The 18,021-nt window shown below is 48.2% G+C and overlaps 1 protein-coding gene across 1 annotated transcript in view; it reads right to left on the minus strand.

The window, feature by feature from the left end:
* LOC119384162 (acid phosphatase type 7-like) overlaps nucleotides 1-18,021 on the minus strand; it is a 515,431-nt gene that overhangs the window by 248,876 nt on the left and 248,534 nt on the right. The window contains 2 exon segments of the mRNA XM_037652450.2: nucleotides 15,186-15,228; nucleotides 15,230-15,297. Of these exon segments, the coding sequence (XP_037508378.1) occupies nucleotides 15,186-15,228; nucleotides 15,230-15,297 (111 nt within the window).

Below are 18,021 nucleotides of genomic sequence, written 5' to 3' on the forward strand. Positions count from 1 at the left end.
CTCAACGGCTTGTCGCTCTTGTAGAGTGACAGCAGCTGGTACTTGTGTGTGAACGCTGAACAAGGCAGATGGGCTTCCACTGACAGGCACGATGTCGTCCTCCACACTTTCCCTTTGACCATGGTCACTACTGCGTTGGTCACAATCTGCAACATTTGACAGGGCATACTGCCTGCCTGACGAGCTGACGCCTGCCTTTTACCACCTGCACATTGAAGGCAAAATGTACATAGCTTTGATTTAAGTCATCGTGGTTGCTATCTTCAGGTACTTGCACATTTAGAAGCTGCATAAATAAGAACTGTTACAGCTTAACAGGTGCCCCTTCTGCTACGAGACAGTTGTCAATTCTGGTGAATAGCGGTCACCATCCAAAGGCATAAAATGATGTACAAGTCATAACATGGTGCAATGATGTCATCGTGTCCACTATGTCTGGGGTAACACCACAATGAGAACCTTGGTCTGCAGTGTCATGTGTAAATATCCATAATGACTCTCGCCTTGTTTGTACGAGTCAAATATGAAATATTTTTGAAGCGAAAGCCTTAGATGCCTCATCAAACACAAAAATTGACCGTCGGCGGTGTCAACACGATGATGCAAAAAATACGTGTCACCATAACGTCACAGATCCCAAAATGTGTAACGTTGCATAACGGGACGTCATGTGATGACGTCTTCACACGACATTGTTGCTTTGCATTGCCTCCGTGAATGGTGCGCCAATCACGGTAGCAATGCAGAACCAGCTGAGGGACAGTGAACTTGCAATGCCTCCGATCCTGGAGGCAGTGCAACACCTCTCTAGTTGCAGAAAGCTTTCGGAGGGGAGTGTGGGAGGATCACTACATCGACCGAGAAGAAAAAGAACCCCCAGGTCGCGGAATTGAATCCTGCATTTTTGATGGAGGAGAAAATGCTTGAGGCCCGTGTGCTCAGATTTAGGTGCACAGTACGGAACCCAAGTGTCAGTGGCATAGGCAAAAATTTTTTTTCAGGGGGGGGGGCTTCTTGATCTAAAGTGGGGGCCGGGCAGGCAGATGTGGCCGAGTCACTTTTTGCTCTGTATGCGATGGCAGAACATTTTTTGGGGGGAGGGGGGGGGGCACGGGCCCGGTGTGCCACGCCGCTTCAATTCCGGCACTCCACTACGGTGCCTCTCATAGTCATATTGTGGTTTTGGGACGTTAAACCCCAAAATTATTATTATTATTATATTATTATTATTATTATTATTATTATTATTATTATTATTATTATTATTATTATTATGAAGGAAAACAAGAAGACGGCTTTCGCCTTCAAGTCGTCTAAGGCGAATGCATAAGGGACCCTGTTAACTTGTTATAGTGGTTGCGATATTTTTTTTTCCTTCATGAAGCAATACTAATAAATGCAGTGAAGATGTTAAGCACTCAAAGAGAAACACACACGGCCAAATGCAATGTGCAAACCCTTAAGAGCACTACACTGGAATGAGTGCTAAACCAGCATTCATTGGAAATATTGGAAGTGCAGTGTTTACAACATTAATCCATATGCGCAGTCAAAACAACATATGTGGGTCAGATGCAGGTATATATGTGCAGTTGCAGCGCACTCTGACAGAGTACGTAAACGTAAAATTAACGCCCCCACCACTCCGCCTCGTCAGGAACACACGGGGAATGCACTTTGATTCCATGAAACTAGCCCATTAACTGCAGTCTCAATTAATACCGGTGTCACACGGTCACTTGTGATCGCGATCGGGCGTGATCCGGATCGAACTTCTTGATCGTGACTGGCTCATTCAAGCAAGTTGCAAAAGGGAGCCAGTCAGTGTTGATAATTTTGATTCCTGTTGGGCTTAATCGTGATCAGCAGTCCACCGAGTAACACCTGTATAACAGCTTGTTCGAAGCCGTACCAGCTTGCTGACGCTCCTGGTTTAAAAAATTTAAAATCCATGTTTAAAACCAACAGACTGATCTCTGTTCCGCACAACAGCACTCACGCAATGTAATAAATTGTTCATTTTCACGGTATTCAATAGAAACAAACGACGCGGACTAGCAGGAAAATATGCAGTCGCCTACGGCACCTTTGCACTTAATGGTCAAATGCACCGCTGCGAGCATGAGCTCGCAGCTGTGAACACAGCTGTTTGGAAGCTCTGCACGGATAAAACTTGAAAAAGGCTCACCTTATGGTGTACCCAAGGCGAAGAATTGGACACGGGGTTTAGCTCGGAAGGCTTGTTGTCCAGAAAGTGCTCGGAACATACCTGCGTATCACGCGAATTACTGGTGTAAAACGAAATAGTTGGCGTCACGCTTGAATACACGCAGTAAGTGTACTTACTCGTGCATTTGCACTGGGCTCGTAGTTTTTCCTGTTCACTGCAATTATCCACTGGCGGCGAAGCTCGGCGTTTTTCGTTGCGGATGGAAATCTGTGCAAGCTGAAAACGCCGCACCGGCACGATTCCCGCGTTGTGTTGTGATCTTCACAGACAGCGCTCAGTAATTTCTTCCTCTTGCGCTGGTTGTTTTGACATCCCAAGACGACGCAGTGGTGCCCAGACGACGTCTTGTAAGCGGAACCGGCGGGAACGGGCACTTTTTCGCATTTTAAAGTCCCAGAGCTGCGGCTTGCCATGTTAACTTATGGTAAAGGATACACGCCTCGGCAGCCCAGCAGAAAATGGCCGGGGCGTCTGGGTGCGAGAGTATCCCGCCGGCAGCCTGGGTGCGAGACTGCCGTGCTCTGGTGTATACAGGTTGGCGATGCAGGCAGTAAAATTAAAAATAGAAGCGTGGGTAGAACAAAATGATATTTTTGGAGAACTTCAGAATGGATTTCGAATCGACAGGCGGTTAGACGATAATCTGTTTTGTTCTTACCCAGTGTATAGAAATATCAAAATAGAAAACAGGCCCTTATACGTAGCTTATCTAGATATCACCGGGGCGTATGACAACGTTAATCAGGAAATTTTGTGGGATATATTGAAAGAAGTGGGCATAGGGGACGACTGTATACAGCTTTTGAAGGAAATATACCGACAAAATATAGTTTGTATAGAATGGGAAGGAATAAGTAGCAAGGACAGCGTTGAAATTAGCAAGGGGCTGAGACAGGGATGTCCTTTGTCCCCGCTGTTATTCATGCTGTACACGGTGAGGATGGAAAAAGCGCTAGAAGGTAGTAAAATTGGATTTAATTTGTCGCACAAACAGGTCGGCACGATGGTTGAGCAGAAGCTTCCAGGTCTATTTTATGCTGATGATATTGTCTTATTTGCGGACAGTCAAGATGATATACAGCGACTGGCAGATACATGTGGAAGGGAATGTGAGGCTCTAGGACTTGGATTTAGCGCAACAAAATGTGGATTGATGGTATCAATGATGACGAAGACCATGCGGTCTTCATACAGGGCCAAAAAGTACCGAGGGTAAGTGAAGTACAAGTACCTCGGAGTATGGGTAAATGAGAGGGACAGATATATGGAGGTACAAGAGAAAGCATCGGTAGCAAAGGGAAAGAGGAATACTGCAATTATGAAGCACAGAGCTTATGGGGATACAATAGGTACGAGGTGCTTCGAGGGCTGTGGAAGTGGTGTGATGGTCCCGGGGCTTTCATTGGGAACTCCGTGGGTGTGCATGAAGTCAGAGATACAATCAGGAATGGATGTAAACAAAGGACGGTGGGCCGCCTCGCGTTGGGCGCTCACGGGAAGACGAGCAAATGAGGCTGTAAAGGGTGATATGGGATGGGCACAGGCTTTGAAGTGAGGGAAGCTCAGAGCAAAATGAGATTCGAAGAGAGGCTGAGGAAAATGAAGAAGAGTAGATGGGCAGAGAAGGTTTCAGGTATTTGTATAGAAAAAGCGTTGACACGCAGTGGAGAAAAAGAACTAGGAGGCCTCACCAGTAAATATACGTCTAGCAGTGCGGGCGATATGGCAACAAGGAGCATTAAGCGGAAGGTCAGAGAGGCGGAGGACTTATTGGATGACAGCGATGGAAAAGAAGCCGGCTCTGAGTAACTACCGAAAGGGAAAAAAACGAAATAAGGAGGGAAAGGTTTTATGATAATTCAAGGGGAAGCGCTTTACTGTTTGAAGCAAGGTCGGGCTGCCTTAGAACGCGTAGTTATAAAGGGAGATTCAGTAACGAAGTAAGAACAATCTACATGCTGCGGGGGAACTAAGGAAACGATGGAACATGTACTGATTGAATGTGGCGATATTCACCCAGATATACTTGTGGGCACGAGTCTGCAGGGAAGCCTTGGGTTTTAGGGACAACAATGGAAAGCTGAACACGTCCGCGATATAAATAAGCAAGAGACCGGTTAGAGTATTGGTGGCAGCAAAGTAGAGATAAAGTACAAAAATAAATAATGGGCAAAAAATAAGGTCATTCTGCCTTAAGAGGCAGAGAGATAGACCATGAATTTATAATTTTTTTTGGTATAATAACATAGATTCAATCAATGTAGATAAGATATTAGGCCAGCGTGAACAAGGAAGTTTTTTCTTTTTTCTTCGAGCATGGTGGCAGACATGTCACCGCCCCGTTATAAAGGGGACGCTCATTAGCATCCATCACTCCATCCATCCATCCATCTTGACAACAGCGGATGTCCTCGCCGAGGCTCAGACCTACGGACGCTGAACTGGAGGAATTTCTCAAGGGCAGGTCCCACTTCAGCTGCTACAAGTACCCATCCCAGGGTCGACAACCGCAGTCTTTACGACATGCCGACAGGACGAAGCAGGCCCTATGTGCCCCTGTCCCATCGCCGCGGTCTTTTCAACGAGCTCCACAACCTTAGCCATCCGGCATACGCGCTCGACACGCATCGTGGCTGACCGCTACGTCTGGCTCTTCATGCAGCGGGATTGTCGCACCTGGGCGCGCTCCTGCATTCAATGCCAACGCGCTAAAGTCACGAGGCACGTCACGTCCCCACTCGGAACATTCCCTCGGCCCTCTGGTCGGTTTGAGCACGTCCACCTCGACATCATAGGACCCTTTCCCCCGGCTGGACCCTATCGCTACTGCCTCAGCGCCATCGATCGGTACACTCGATGGCCCGAGGCATGGCTCATCGAGGGAATCACCGCGGAAGACGTCGCCTCGGCCTTCTTCACCGGCTGCATTGCTCGTTTCGGCTCCCCGCCGCGTAACCACCAACCAAGGACGACAGTTCGAGTCGCACCTTTTCAGGCTCCTCGGGCTGACTATGGGTTTCGAAAACTTGAGAACCACCAGTTACCACCCCTGCGCCAACGGAATGATCGAGCATTTCCACTGACAATTCAAAGCAGCCATTATGTGCCACCCGGACTCAACCTGGCTCGAGTTCATCCGAGCCGTCATCCTCGGTCTTCGCGCCACCTTCAAACCGGACATCCGCGCTACACCAGCAGAGCTCGTCTACGGGGAACCACTCCCTCTCCCAGGGGAATTTCTCGCTGCACTGCCATCCAGCACTACGACGTCAGATCCCACCGACTTCATGATGACTGAGGGGCGCGAGAAAACGGCACACAACAAAAAAAACACGGGACGACGCGTTTACTAGCAACTGAATTATTTTATTCAGGAAAGACATATTTATACCGCAGTGAAATCAAATCTAACTCAACGAGTCGACCAAAAAATATAAAACCATATGCCCGGCATACCTACGTGAAGTAACGTTGTAGATAGGCCATCTCCCCTTCCTGCAGAATGATAGAGGAGTGACTGATGCAATCCCGCCCCTCCCTCTGGAAAAAGAGGGCTTCTATAATCTCCCTCTCAGCGGAGCCTCTGTGCCTGTAGATTACAGTTGTCTGCTCAAATGTAGGCTTGCAGCTACCCTGATCGCACCCTCTGCAATGCATCTCCAGATGTGTGAACGGCCTTCCTATTAAGGAGCTGCTGTGCTCTCGCAAACGCACGTTGAGGCATCTACCAGTTTGCCCGATGTATGCCTTGCCGCACGACAGTGGTTGTGTGCTTTTCGTAGTGTGCCGTTTTCTCGCGCCCCTCAGTCATCATGAACAAATACCAACTCGCCCAACTTTTTACCCGTACCCACCGACTTTGTCGCCGTGCTCCGACGCACCATCGTGGCCTTACGCCCGTTACCTGCAGCCCACCACTGCAAGCCTACACCTTTCGTCTTCAAGGAGCTAGCATCGTGCACGCACGCTTTCCTCCACGACGACACCGTCCGCAGGCCTTTCCAGCCACCCTACAGCGGACCCTACCTGGTCGTCCATCGCGACAACAAAAGTTTCACTATGCCCCTGAAAGGGAACGACGTCCGCGTCTCCATTGACCGGTTCAAGCCCGCATACGTCGCCTCGAACGAACTGGGCAGCGCCACTCCATCCACAGGCATCTATCCACAGCCGCCGACGTCGCAGCCCGCTACGGTCACGACACGCTCTGGACGTCTGGTGCGCTTCCCAGATTTCTACAGACCCTGAGGGCTCTGCACTCCGCGGGAGGGTGATGTGGCAACACACTGCGCACAAACCGGCGCAGCCTCCGCCTCATCACTATCTAGATCGGCGTGACACGGCTGCATGCTACACCACGCCACTGATAAGGGACAGCGCCACCGCAGCGTCACCGGAGGCTTACGTCACCGACGGTGGCTGTAAAACCAAGCTGCCAAGCTCGGAAGTGACCCTTCCTTCGCTTCCCGACTAAGCGCAGCGTCGGTATGCTCGCCCCGCTGCTGCTACTTCGCTAATAAACAGTTGTTACGTTTATGTTGGGATGCGTCCTTCCATCGACACGGCATCCCATACTGCCTTTCGGCCTCTGTTCCGCTCTCACCACATTTCAAAGAATGACGGACACTGTGCTCGCTGGCCTAAGTGGCGGACGTGTCTTGTATACTTGGACGACGTCGTTGTGTTCTCAAGCACGTTTGACGAACACCTCACACGGCTAAAAAGCGTACTCACAGCAATACGCAAGGCAAGCCTCACTATCAAGCCCGAACAGTGCTACTTTGGCTACCAGGAACTTAAGTTTCTAGGCCACGTGGTGAGCCCTGACGGTGTTCAACCAGACCCAGACAAGCTGACTGCCGTTGCCGAGTTTCCTCGTCCTGAAGACAAGAAGGCTGTTCAGCGGTTCCTTGCCCTCTGCGCCTACTACCGTCGTTTTGTTGAAGGATTCTCCAAAATTGCAGAAGCTCTTACGAGACTAACGCGACAAGATGTACCCGTCGTGTGGACGGACAGCAACAACAGGCTTTCGTACAGTTACGCAAGCGACTTCAGACAGCTCCAGTGCTGGCACATTTTGACGACACTGTGGAAACTGAGGTTCACACGGACCCCAGCAACGTAGTACTTGGAGCCATTCTAGCTCAATCGCAGGACGGCGTAGAACGTATGATCGCTTACGCGACCCGCAGTCTCACAAAAAGCAGAGGCTAACTACTCTACCACCGAAAAGAGTGCTGCAGTCGTTTGGGCCACCAGCAAGTTTCGACCCTATCTGTACGGTCAGCCATTTCGAGCGGTCAGTGACCACCATTCGCTTCGTCGGCTTGCCAATCTCCGAGATCCATCAGGCCGCCTCGCTCGTTGGAGCCTTCGCCTTCAAGAGTACAACATAACTGTCGTCTACCGATCCGGACATAAGCATACCGATGCTGACTGCCTATCTCTTGCCCCTATTCCTGTGGCATCATCCGACATGGAAGAAAGCTTGCCGTTTCTTGGCTTCGCCGACGAGGTGCGGATGGCTGAACATCAACGTCAGGCCACTGAGCTGCTTCCTGTCATCCGCTATCTTCGGGGAGCAGACGTTTTTGTCCCACGCCAGCTCTCCCGAGGCCTGACATCGTATTGCCTTTTGAAACAATGTTCTCTACAAGAAAAATTTCGAGAACAGCAGGAAACTTTTCTTCTCGTCGTTCCAACGGCACTGCGTGGGGCAGATTTGCAGATGTGCCACGACGACCCCACTGCCGGTCACTTAGGCTTTGCGAGGACGTTAGCGCGCATACGCCAAAAATACTTCTGGCCCCAGCTATATACGTCAGTTCAGCGCTTTGTCAGGACCTGCCGTGACAGTCACAGGTGTAAAGTTGCACCCGTCGAGCCTGCCGGCTTCCTCCATCCTTTGGATCCGCCTCCAGCGCCGTTCCAGCAAGTGGGAAATGAATCTTCTCGATCCATTTCCTACGTCATCCCCGGACAACAAATGGGTGATCGCCGCAACCGACTACCTAACTCGTTATGCGGAAACAAAAGCTGTGCCCAGGAGAACTGCTGTCGAAGTCGAGAGATTCTTCGTCCACGACATCGTGTTGCGTTATGGTGCACCAACTTTTCTCATCACTGATCGCGGTTCAGCATTTACTGCGGAATTATTGCAACAGGTCGCCAAGGTGACGCACACCAACCACCGGAAGGCCACAGCCTAACGTGCTCAAACCAACGGTTTTACGGAGCGATTAAACAGAACAATGGCTGACATGCTGTCTATGTGTGTGGATGTGGAACACGGGATACCAGCGAAAGCGAAGAAACACGTACACAAGAAGAAGGTGTTACAAATGGACGAACGCTGGACTTTCAACTGTGCTTTATTGGAAATTGCATTGCCGCACAAGGCTTCTCACGCATGCTCATCACCGTCACTTCCCACGACACGTGACACTCAAACTTACTTTTCCGCTAAGTAGGCACGTTCTTTCGACGTCAGAGGACAGGGCACGTATCGCTGACACAATTATCTTTATGATTCGCAATATGAAATGCTTCTAAAATCTCCCGCGAATATCTTGCCTTTCCCCTACCAAAACTGGTGGTGCGATGGAACATCGGCTTACTTGATTTGCATTTCATGCAACTGCGGCAACGAACAGCCCAAATTGCTTCCCAAGTCCGCGCTCAAGGATGTATTATGTTCTTGCAACCGCTTAATTTATACACCTGCCCGTTTGCCTAATATAAACTTTGCCACACGCCAGTGGAATGTCGTAAATACACCAGTCTTGCACTCAACAAAGGGTTTCATGTGCTTGACTTGACAAGCCTGTTCCTTTTCCCCTCCATACCTGTCCTCGCACACAAGCCTGCCAATTTGCATGGTGCGGAAAAAACCACGCTGACACCTTGCTTTTCAGCCACTTTCTTTATGTTGTGAGAAACCTTATGTACGTAAGGTACCACTTCGCAATCCTTCATATTCTCTGAAGGCTTCCTAACTTTAAGCCCCTTCATTTTTTTCAACCCCTCATTCCGCCACAGACCTAATGACCGAGAAAGGGAACCCGTACATGAGGCGACCACAAAACATGAGGAACACAAAACATGGGATGAAATTTGGCCGCATGTGACGTTTGCTTATAATACAGCTGTGCAAGAGACCACCGAGCTTACACCATTCGTGCTTGTTTACGGACGTCGCGTCACCACACCGTTAGACGCCACGCTCCCACTAGAACACGACACCAGCAGAAATGACAGTGTTGACGACTTCATTTAGAAAGCCGAGGAAGCTCGCCAGCTTGCTCGGAACCGCATTCGCACGCAGCAGGATACCGACCCTCGCCGTTACAACGTGGGCCGACGGAATGTCCACTACCAAACAGGTGACTACGTGCCAGTGTGGACACCTATCCGACACCGTGGGCTGTCGGAGAAGTGTTACGACGCCATTTTGGCCCTTAAGAAGTTGTGCGCTGCCTCAGTGATGTTAATTTTTGCCTCAGTGATCTGACGTTTTTGCACAGGCCCGACAATCTCACTGAATGCTGCAAAGAAGCACACGTACCCGTGCGAAATCAAGCACAGTAGCCCCTACGTCACTTGCACGGAAGATGTGATCTATAAGCTCCCTTTGAACTGTAACAAGATTTACTTTGGCTAGACGGACAGGTCCCTAAACAAGCGGTTAACGGAACACAACCGTCACTTCACGGCTAAAGATTCTGGACATTTGGCCTTTCAGTGTAGGGATTGTGGCTGTGCTCCCACTCTAACGGGTACGGAGGTTGTGCACAAGGAACGCAAGAAGTAACAAGAGAAATACTCGAGGAAATGGAAATGGACAAAAGGAAAGACAAATGTGTCAGTTGCTCCTCGGTATCATTCTAAAAAAAGCGCGCCGATACCTTGGTCTATAATCATATATTGTTTGCAATTGTTATCATAAATCCTGTCATACTGTGCAATTTGTTTTCTTTTGGTTGTGTATTTTTTTGTGGTATTGATCAAGTTCACTTCTATCAGTGCGCATGTGCATATTATTCTATATAAGGCGGGTCTTTCGTCAATAAAGCATCAGTTGTAGTACAGCGCTTGTGTTTGTGTCAATTTATGTTTGCGTGAATTTGTCGTTTTGTGCGCTGCTTCATCAAATATCATGGCTCATAAACTGGCCCATCAGTACATACTGTCGCGGGGTAGTGACATTCACGAAGACAGCAGTCGTCGTGTTCAAGCTGAAACTCTTTATTTGGCCGAACTTGTGGCCGGGAAATGAAAACTCAAGCTACAGCAATACATGCTGTACAATGATATCGGCGAACAGGGCGTCAGCCGTCGATAAAATCTTACAAGCGGTGAAGCGCGTCGGTATTTATACATGTGGCGTCGAATATTACAGCGTTATCGCTGGTTGCCGCGCAAACTCTAGAATAAGCTCGAGTGTTCGCGTCTTGCGCGCAATCTTAACTAAACGATCTACAATATACGGGAAGCTTCTCGTACAATGAGGCGCGGTTTGCGCTGAGCGTTGCGGACAGTCTTTGTGGGCGAAAACGAAATACCGCAAAAGTAATAATAAGAAACGCACGTGGCAATATTAAGTAAGTTCATTTCTTCATAGTGCCGTCCTCTTGCACCCTGAACCCATCGACTGGGACGGTCGCTCTTGAGAGGGGGAATTGACGCAAGGTAGGCTGGCAACCGTAGTGGCCAGCTCTTGAATGAGACGAAGTTAGTCGGTGCGCGCGCGCTTTTGGTTGTCAGCCTTTCTTCTAGAGTTAACGTTCATGTTTTGTGTCTTCGCCAATTCATCAGTTAGCCTAGTGACAACATACCAATGGACTATAAACAATCACCTACTTCTGTGACGACCCGTTTTACTTTCGTGTTATACCGATTCCTATGACGGAGGGATCACCAATCTTTGCGTTTGCCGCAATTATGGCAGGACAAAGGCTGGCGAGCTTTTTTTTTGGGGGGGGGGGGGGAGAGAAAAATGCCACTCCAACGTCGTGCTTCATTTGCCACTTTCTTGAGGTACTGCGAAACCTGTGTATAAAGGGAACGATTTCAGAGCAGAAGTTCAAACAAGGCAATAAACATAGACACCAGCGACCTCACTCGAAAGAAAACGCACTCTTGAAGTCACTCGCAGTTACGAACTGATCAGTATTATATTTGTATGCGAAACTTCACGCAGAAACTAGGGATGCGCGATAGCGAATTTTACAATGGAATAGCGATGACGCCACTTCGAATGCGAATTCAATACTATTCGAAGAATTGTCGAACAGTAATGTAACAGAATTCTGGTTGGAGCTAGTTGGCACAGGTTCATAGCTGAGGATACTTTTGGCGCAAATCGAACGAGGACACATAACAGTAGTTCAAAATTTTTGAATATTCCCACACCCCTAGAACAGAAACCATAAATATCGCCTAGATAGACCACGTGTAGTCCACAGCTGCTGCTTCAGTAAACACCAAGACGATCAGATTTGCTTGTTGCGCGCGCAAATTGACCACATACAGGTATAACGGGGTGCTCGGAATAAAGGAACAATTAGCCGGAGGAGCAGCGTTGCGTGTCGCCAGTGCGCGATAATAGCTTGTTGCTCAAGCGACGTTAACTTGCGCGATCAGCTACACTAACGTATGGTGAAATGCACGATTGAAGCTCTACTTTAAAGCGGGATCAAGACACATAGGTTTAGATATGAGCTCAAGCGCTATCGCATCACTTCATGGGCAGCCTTGCACGAACCATTGCTTTAGAACTAGCTAGTAAAGCTCGCATGCTCTATTATTTTGCTAACACTCATCACTGCTACGCTAAGTAAGCGAACACAGCAAAAAATATTCCGGAGCCCATCGGCAAAATGGGGACAAGAGAAGGCTGCATGCCTGAGGAACTACTTTTTCTCCTTTCTTTCTTTCGCGTTGCGCAATGATCTCTCCTGTTGCCTTCCTCTATGCTGTGAATTGCACCGTCAACCACGCGCTTAGCAGCGCGACACTTCAGTTGCTCTATCTGAAGGTTGATTAGTTGATTCAAGATAAAACTTAAGAAGTGTAACACAATATTTCAGGGTCAAACCGCTAGTGTTCTGGAAACATACGACACCATCATTCTCGATACATGACCTAACGGCACAAAACAGGGATTCGTGGGGAGTAGAAAAGAACAGGTTCTCGATGTCGTTCGCTTCTCGTCCTTGTTTCTGTTGCACCGCATCTTGTTCAATGGTGTAAGCCTGACTCACCCAACAACATGCATCATTGCAGAGAAACAATAATTCCGTGAAAGTTGGCGATCTTAGAGTAGATATCGCACAATGAGGTAAACGCGGGAAGACGCACTGTAACGACATTCAGCAATCAACCACGCGATGCAGGTTGTAAGTGGGTGAATTACATCAGCGGTTGTGTAAATCAGCAGCATAGCATGTTCTGTCACTTGGTACATAGCAAGGTGCAGGGCTTAAAGGATGGAAGAGACACTTTCTCTCCTCTCTTGTTTCTTCCGTGGTTTAAACCTTGCGCCTCTTCTAGTGTAGCATCAGTTGTGGCGGCGGGGCTTGTCTGACCTCAATTCTGGTTGCTCTGCATCATCGTTCTCATCATCACCGTCAGTAGATCACGCCAGCTGCAGGGAAACGTGTTCAGTTACTCTGGTCCTGTGTTCACTGCATACATGTCACCCTCACAAACTTCCTGATCTCATCTGCCCACCCAGTTTTCGGTCCACATCTTGCCTTCTTTTGGAATGCACACTGTTACTCTTAATGATCAGTAGGTGTCTTGCCTCCTCGCCACACACCCTGCCCCTGGGCATTTCTTCTTGATGTCAACTAAAATGTCCTTAACACACAATTGTACCCTGACGCGTTGTGCCATGCTCTTGTCCCTCAATGTTACAGCTATCATTTCCCTTTCCATGTCTCGCTCCGTCGTCCTCAACTTAAGTTAGACCCTCTTCGCAAGCATCCTTGTTTCTGCCCCGCAAGTAAGCACCGGTGCAGCTGCTATATGCAGCTGTTACATACCTTTCTCTCGAGGGATTCTGGTAAACTACCATTCATGATCTGAGAATGCCTGCCCAGTACCTCATTCTTATTCGTCTCGTTACTTTAATCTCATGGCTCGCAACTGCAGTCACTACCTGCCTTAAATACGCGTCTTCCTTTAATGATCTGAGTGCCTTGCAACATAGCGCAAACAGCTGTTTTCTTCCCAGACTGTTGAACATTACTTTAGTTTGCTGCATATTAATTTTCAGACCAACCAACCCGTTTTCCCTGTCCATTTCGGTAATCGTGATTTTCAGTTCGTCCCTTGAGTAACTCAGAAAGACAATGTCATCAGCGAATCGCTGGTTTCTGAGGTACTCTCCCCTAACGTTTATCCGTAACTATTTTCGATCCAGGGCTCTGTAAACGTCCCGTAAACACGCGGTGAATAGCTCATATGAGATGATATTTTCCTGCTTTGTGTATTGGAATTTTATTACTTTCTTTATGGAGGCCTATGGTGGCTGTGGAGCCGCTGTAGATTCCTTCCACTATTTTTATATGCGATTCATCTACACGCTGTTTGCGTTGTGCCTGCATGACTGCCGAGATCTCGACTGAATGAAGGGCTTTCTGGCCCTTATATAAATGTAATAAACGTAACATATCACTCAGCATACGACCCCCGCAGGAATATGCCAGTGAACGCTGCTTCTGATACAGCTCGCATTAACGTAAATTACCTTCGACGAAACTGACTCGTCTGCGCGAACTTGATGGTCGACGTTACACAGTACCACAGGCAACCTTTTAGAGGCCACAATGCAGTTGGTGTGCCTGGCAAGCCCTCCTTATACAAACAACTGTTGAATTTACACAAAGTGTCCATCCGCTTCGCAACGTCTTCATGAGCTGTGTCGCACCGCACTCCCCACCACATAACTGTTGTGGCCCACTATATCATGCATCAGGGTGGGTTCGTGTTGTACGTAGCAAAACTTTTTTCGTTCGGTTCAGTTTCCCATAGTCATCGTTCTTCATTTCAGTCTAGCAAAAAATTGTGCTACTTTCCTCTCCTTGACTCCGTTTTGATATCTGTTGGCTTCACATAATTGCGTTTATAATTCTGACTACATGCCTTTGGCTCGTTTTGGTCGCTTTCACTCCTCGCTTGGCCAGACTGCTGTAATTCCTGCTCTGAAAAAAAAAACATGTACATCTCTGGCGTCACTGCAATGACCTTCACAGCTCATGTTGGAACTTGTGTTGGAGCCAGCCATAGTGTTAGTATAGACTCTAGAGGAAAAGCTCACCATAGGGCCCATGCATTATAATCTCTCACCACAAGGGCGCCGCCATTACTGTACCGTGCGAGCGTTACCAGCCCCTGAGACGAATGCTAGACTTGAGGGTAGTATTACGTTTTCATCGTAATTAATGAAAGTGAGCTCACGTGAAGGCGACTTGTAAGTACGTGTGAACAGAAAGCGCAGAAGACGACGCATTGCGACTCACAACTCGGTCAAAAGACGCGCAATCGGCCGCGATCTCGAACTCAAGTGGATATGATGGCGCCATCTAGCAAAAGTGCCTGCAAACGCATCCTCCTTAGTCGCGGTTCCGCGCACAGTAAAATGCCTAAATGGCCTTAAACCTTGCCTCGAAATCTTTTAAACAAGCGTTAAACACTGTGTGCATGTTGCTAATTTGTCGAAGTTACGGTGTTTGATTTTTATTACCAGTATTACTCACATTCTAGCCGATTTCACACACTCACAAAGGTACAGTAATGGCGGTGTTCTTGTGGCCGGCGCTTTTTCGGCCCAGCTTTTCCTCTAGAGTTTGTACTAACTCTATGGAGCCAGCTGAAGCACGTTATCGGCGAGGACGGAAGGCAAGCCACAATTACTACAATTTGGGGCGTTTCATTCCTCAACGGAACTTACGATGCTTTCGTTCATGGTGCAGTCGTCTCGGTCGTTGTGCTGCATACATTGGCCGGTGCCCCATGGTGATTATCCAAGGTCTCTCGCGTCGCCGCTCAGGACGGGTGGCCTCCTGGGTACACGAACGTCGCGTATATTATGACGAGCACACTACTCTCATTATTAACACTTATTTCGCAAACTTTGCGCAACTTCTCGTATGCTTGTCTTTCTTTTCGTTCTTTGTTGACTTTAAATTTTGGTTCTCACTACATAGCTTTCGCTCGCTTTGGGCGTCTGTGTATCTTACGCGTGCATCACGAATACTTACAGGCGTACTTGTCTGTATTTTCTCGGTGGCTGCTTTTCGCATGTTGTCAGTATTGCAACATGCGTTTTGTGAGCATTGCAAAGCACCTTCCCGAATTCCCTAGAATTGCGGCCTACAAAATTTAGTGTACTTTTTTGCGAATACTGGAGGTTCTAATAATCTAAGAAATGCACTTGTATTATTCGCAAATGATTATGCTCGCTTCGTCAGCACAGCCGTCACGCAAGGATTACTGCCACGAAGAAGTTACTCGGGCTGGCTTCTCGTCGTAAGCTTTTTCAGCTGCGTTTATTATGTTTCGTGGCTCGCTTACTTTTCCACCTTCTCACGTTTCGGCTACAAGCGATCATCTCATAAAGTTGGTGTTATGTGATGTCTATCCAAAACGTGCAGATATTCTTTTATCCCCAGAACATCTGTTGACTGGGATCACTTTCCTGTAGCCACGATCACCGACGGCCATCCATTTCGTTCTGCACTACCTACACATTTTATCAGTAATGAAAATCATGTTTTCACTCCCTTCCAGAACGCTTTTGGCCAGGAGGGTGTTAAGAACTAAATAAATAAATAAGAAATGTCTCATTATCCTGATTCGGTGGAGACATCAGCAGTCATACAGGCACTGCGGAATCAGGGCATCGACGAAGCCTATATAAACATAATGGAAGAAATCTGCAGCGGATCCACAGCCACTATAGTCCTCCGCAAAGAAAGCGACAGAATCCCAATAAAGAAGGGCGACACGGCAGGGAGACACGATCTCTCCAATGCTATTCACCGCGTGTTTACAGGGGGTTCTCAGGGCCCTAGATGGGGAAGAATTAGGGATAAGAGTTAATGGAGAGTATCTCAGTAACCTGCGATTCGCTGATGACATTGCATAGATGAGCAACGCGGGAGACCAATTACGGCTCATGATTACTGAACTGGATACGGAAAGTAGAAGAGTAGGTGTGAAAATTAGTACGCATGTAACTAAAGTAATGCGGAAAAAATCTTGGCAGAGAACAGCGCTTTGCAATTGGTGGCGAGACACTGGAAGTTGTAAAGGAGTACGTCTACTCAGGACAGGTAGTAACTGCGGAGCCAAACCGTGAGAGTGAAATAACTAGAAGAATAAGGATGGGATGGGGCTCATTCGGCAAGCATTATCAAATCATGAATGGTAGTCTACCCTCAAGAGGAAGGTATATAACAGCTACATCTTACCGGTACTTACCTACGGAGCAGAAACCTGGAGACTTACAAAGAGGGTTCAACTTAAATTGAGGACGACGCAGCGAGCGATGGAAAAGAAAATGATAGTTATAACCTTAAGAGACAGGAAGAGAGCAGAGTGGGTCAGGGAACAAACGTGAGTTAAGGACATCATAGTTGAAATCAAGAAGAAGAAATGGATATGGGCCGGGCACGTAGCACGTCGGCAGGATAAACGGTGGTCATTAAGGGTAACTGACTGGATTCCAAGAGATGGCAAACGCGTCGGGGGGAGACAGATAATTAGGTGGGTAGTGAGATTAAGAACTTAAGAGGGTGTTGAGGCGAGCTCGTTGGTACGGATCCATTAGAATGCAGCGCTTAAAGAACACAAACACTAAGAACGAAAACGAGGACGGGCGCTGACTGCCAACAGTTGGTTTATTGTGCGTTCACATATATAAAGAGGGCGAGAAAAAGAAGGGAGGGGGAACATGGAAGGAAGGGAATTATGCGCATGGGTGTGACTATGACATTATGCCAAGCTGCTTCTGATTACTGGCTGAGATATCTGAATTCCTTGTCTGTAAGTGTGAGCGAAGGGGCACTGACACAAGCCGCGCCTTTGCACATCATGGTGTACGTTTCAAAAATTTCACGTGCCAGATTGTCCTTGTATCGGCGCAACACTTTGGCTTTTTTCAGGAGCCGAGTGCACCCACAGTGTGCGCAATGGATTGCTAAATTGCTACCGTGCTTGTTCTTGACGTTGTTCGCGTGCTCTCGCAGACGATCATTGAGACAACGTCCCGACTGGCCGATGTACGATCTGCCACAGGTCGTGGGAATCTCGTACACGATCTCTTTTTTGCACTGTACATAGGGCGGAGCGTGATTCTTCCCGCAGGATTGGGAGTCGGGGGGATTTCCGTTGACGCGTTTGCACAAAGATGAAAGTTTGTTCGGGGCTGAAAACACTACACTCACACCTGTTCTTCCAGCCGCTTTTTTGATTCGATGCGAGACTGCATGAACATAGGGTAGGACAACTAATTTCGATCTGTCGAGTGGAGGCCGTACTTTTTCTTTTGGGCACCTGATGTCTCGGACCGAGACTTCAATGAAGGTTGAGAGGAGGGGTTCCGGGAATCCACTATCTTTGAGGCGCTTAAGCTGGTCATTGAAGCTGCGGTGTATCTTGTGTAGGCAGCTGCGTGAGAGGGCGTTCTTCATTGCTCCGAGTGCAACAGCGCGCTTAACTGTCCTTGAGTGTGCCGACGAAAAGGGGAGAAGTTGCTTCTTGGACCGGGGAGCGTAGGCCCAGCA

This window comes from Rhipicephalus sanguineus, chromosome 2 (genome assembly GCF_013339695.2).
Source record: "Rhipicephalus sanguineus isolate Rsan-2018 chromosome 2, BIME_Rsan_1.4, whole genome shotgun sequence".
In the NCBI taxonomy this organism is placed as follows: domain Eukaryota; kingdom Metazoa; phylum Arthropoda; class Arachnida; order Ixodida; family Ixodidae; genus Rhipicephalus; species Rhipicephalus sanguineus.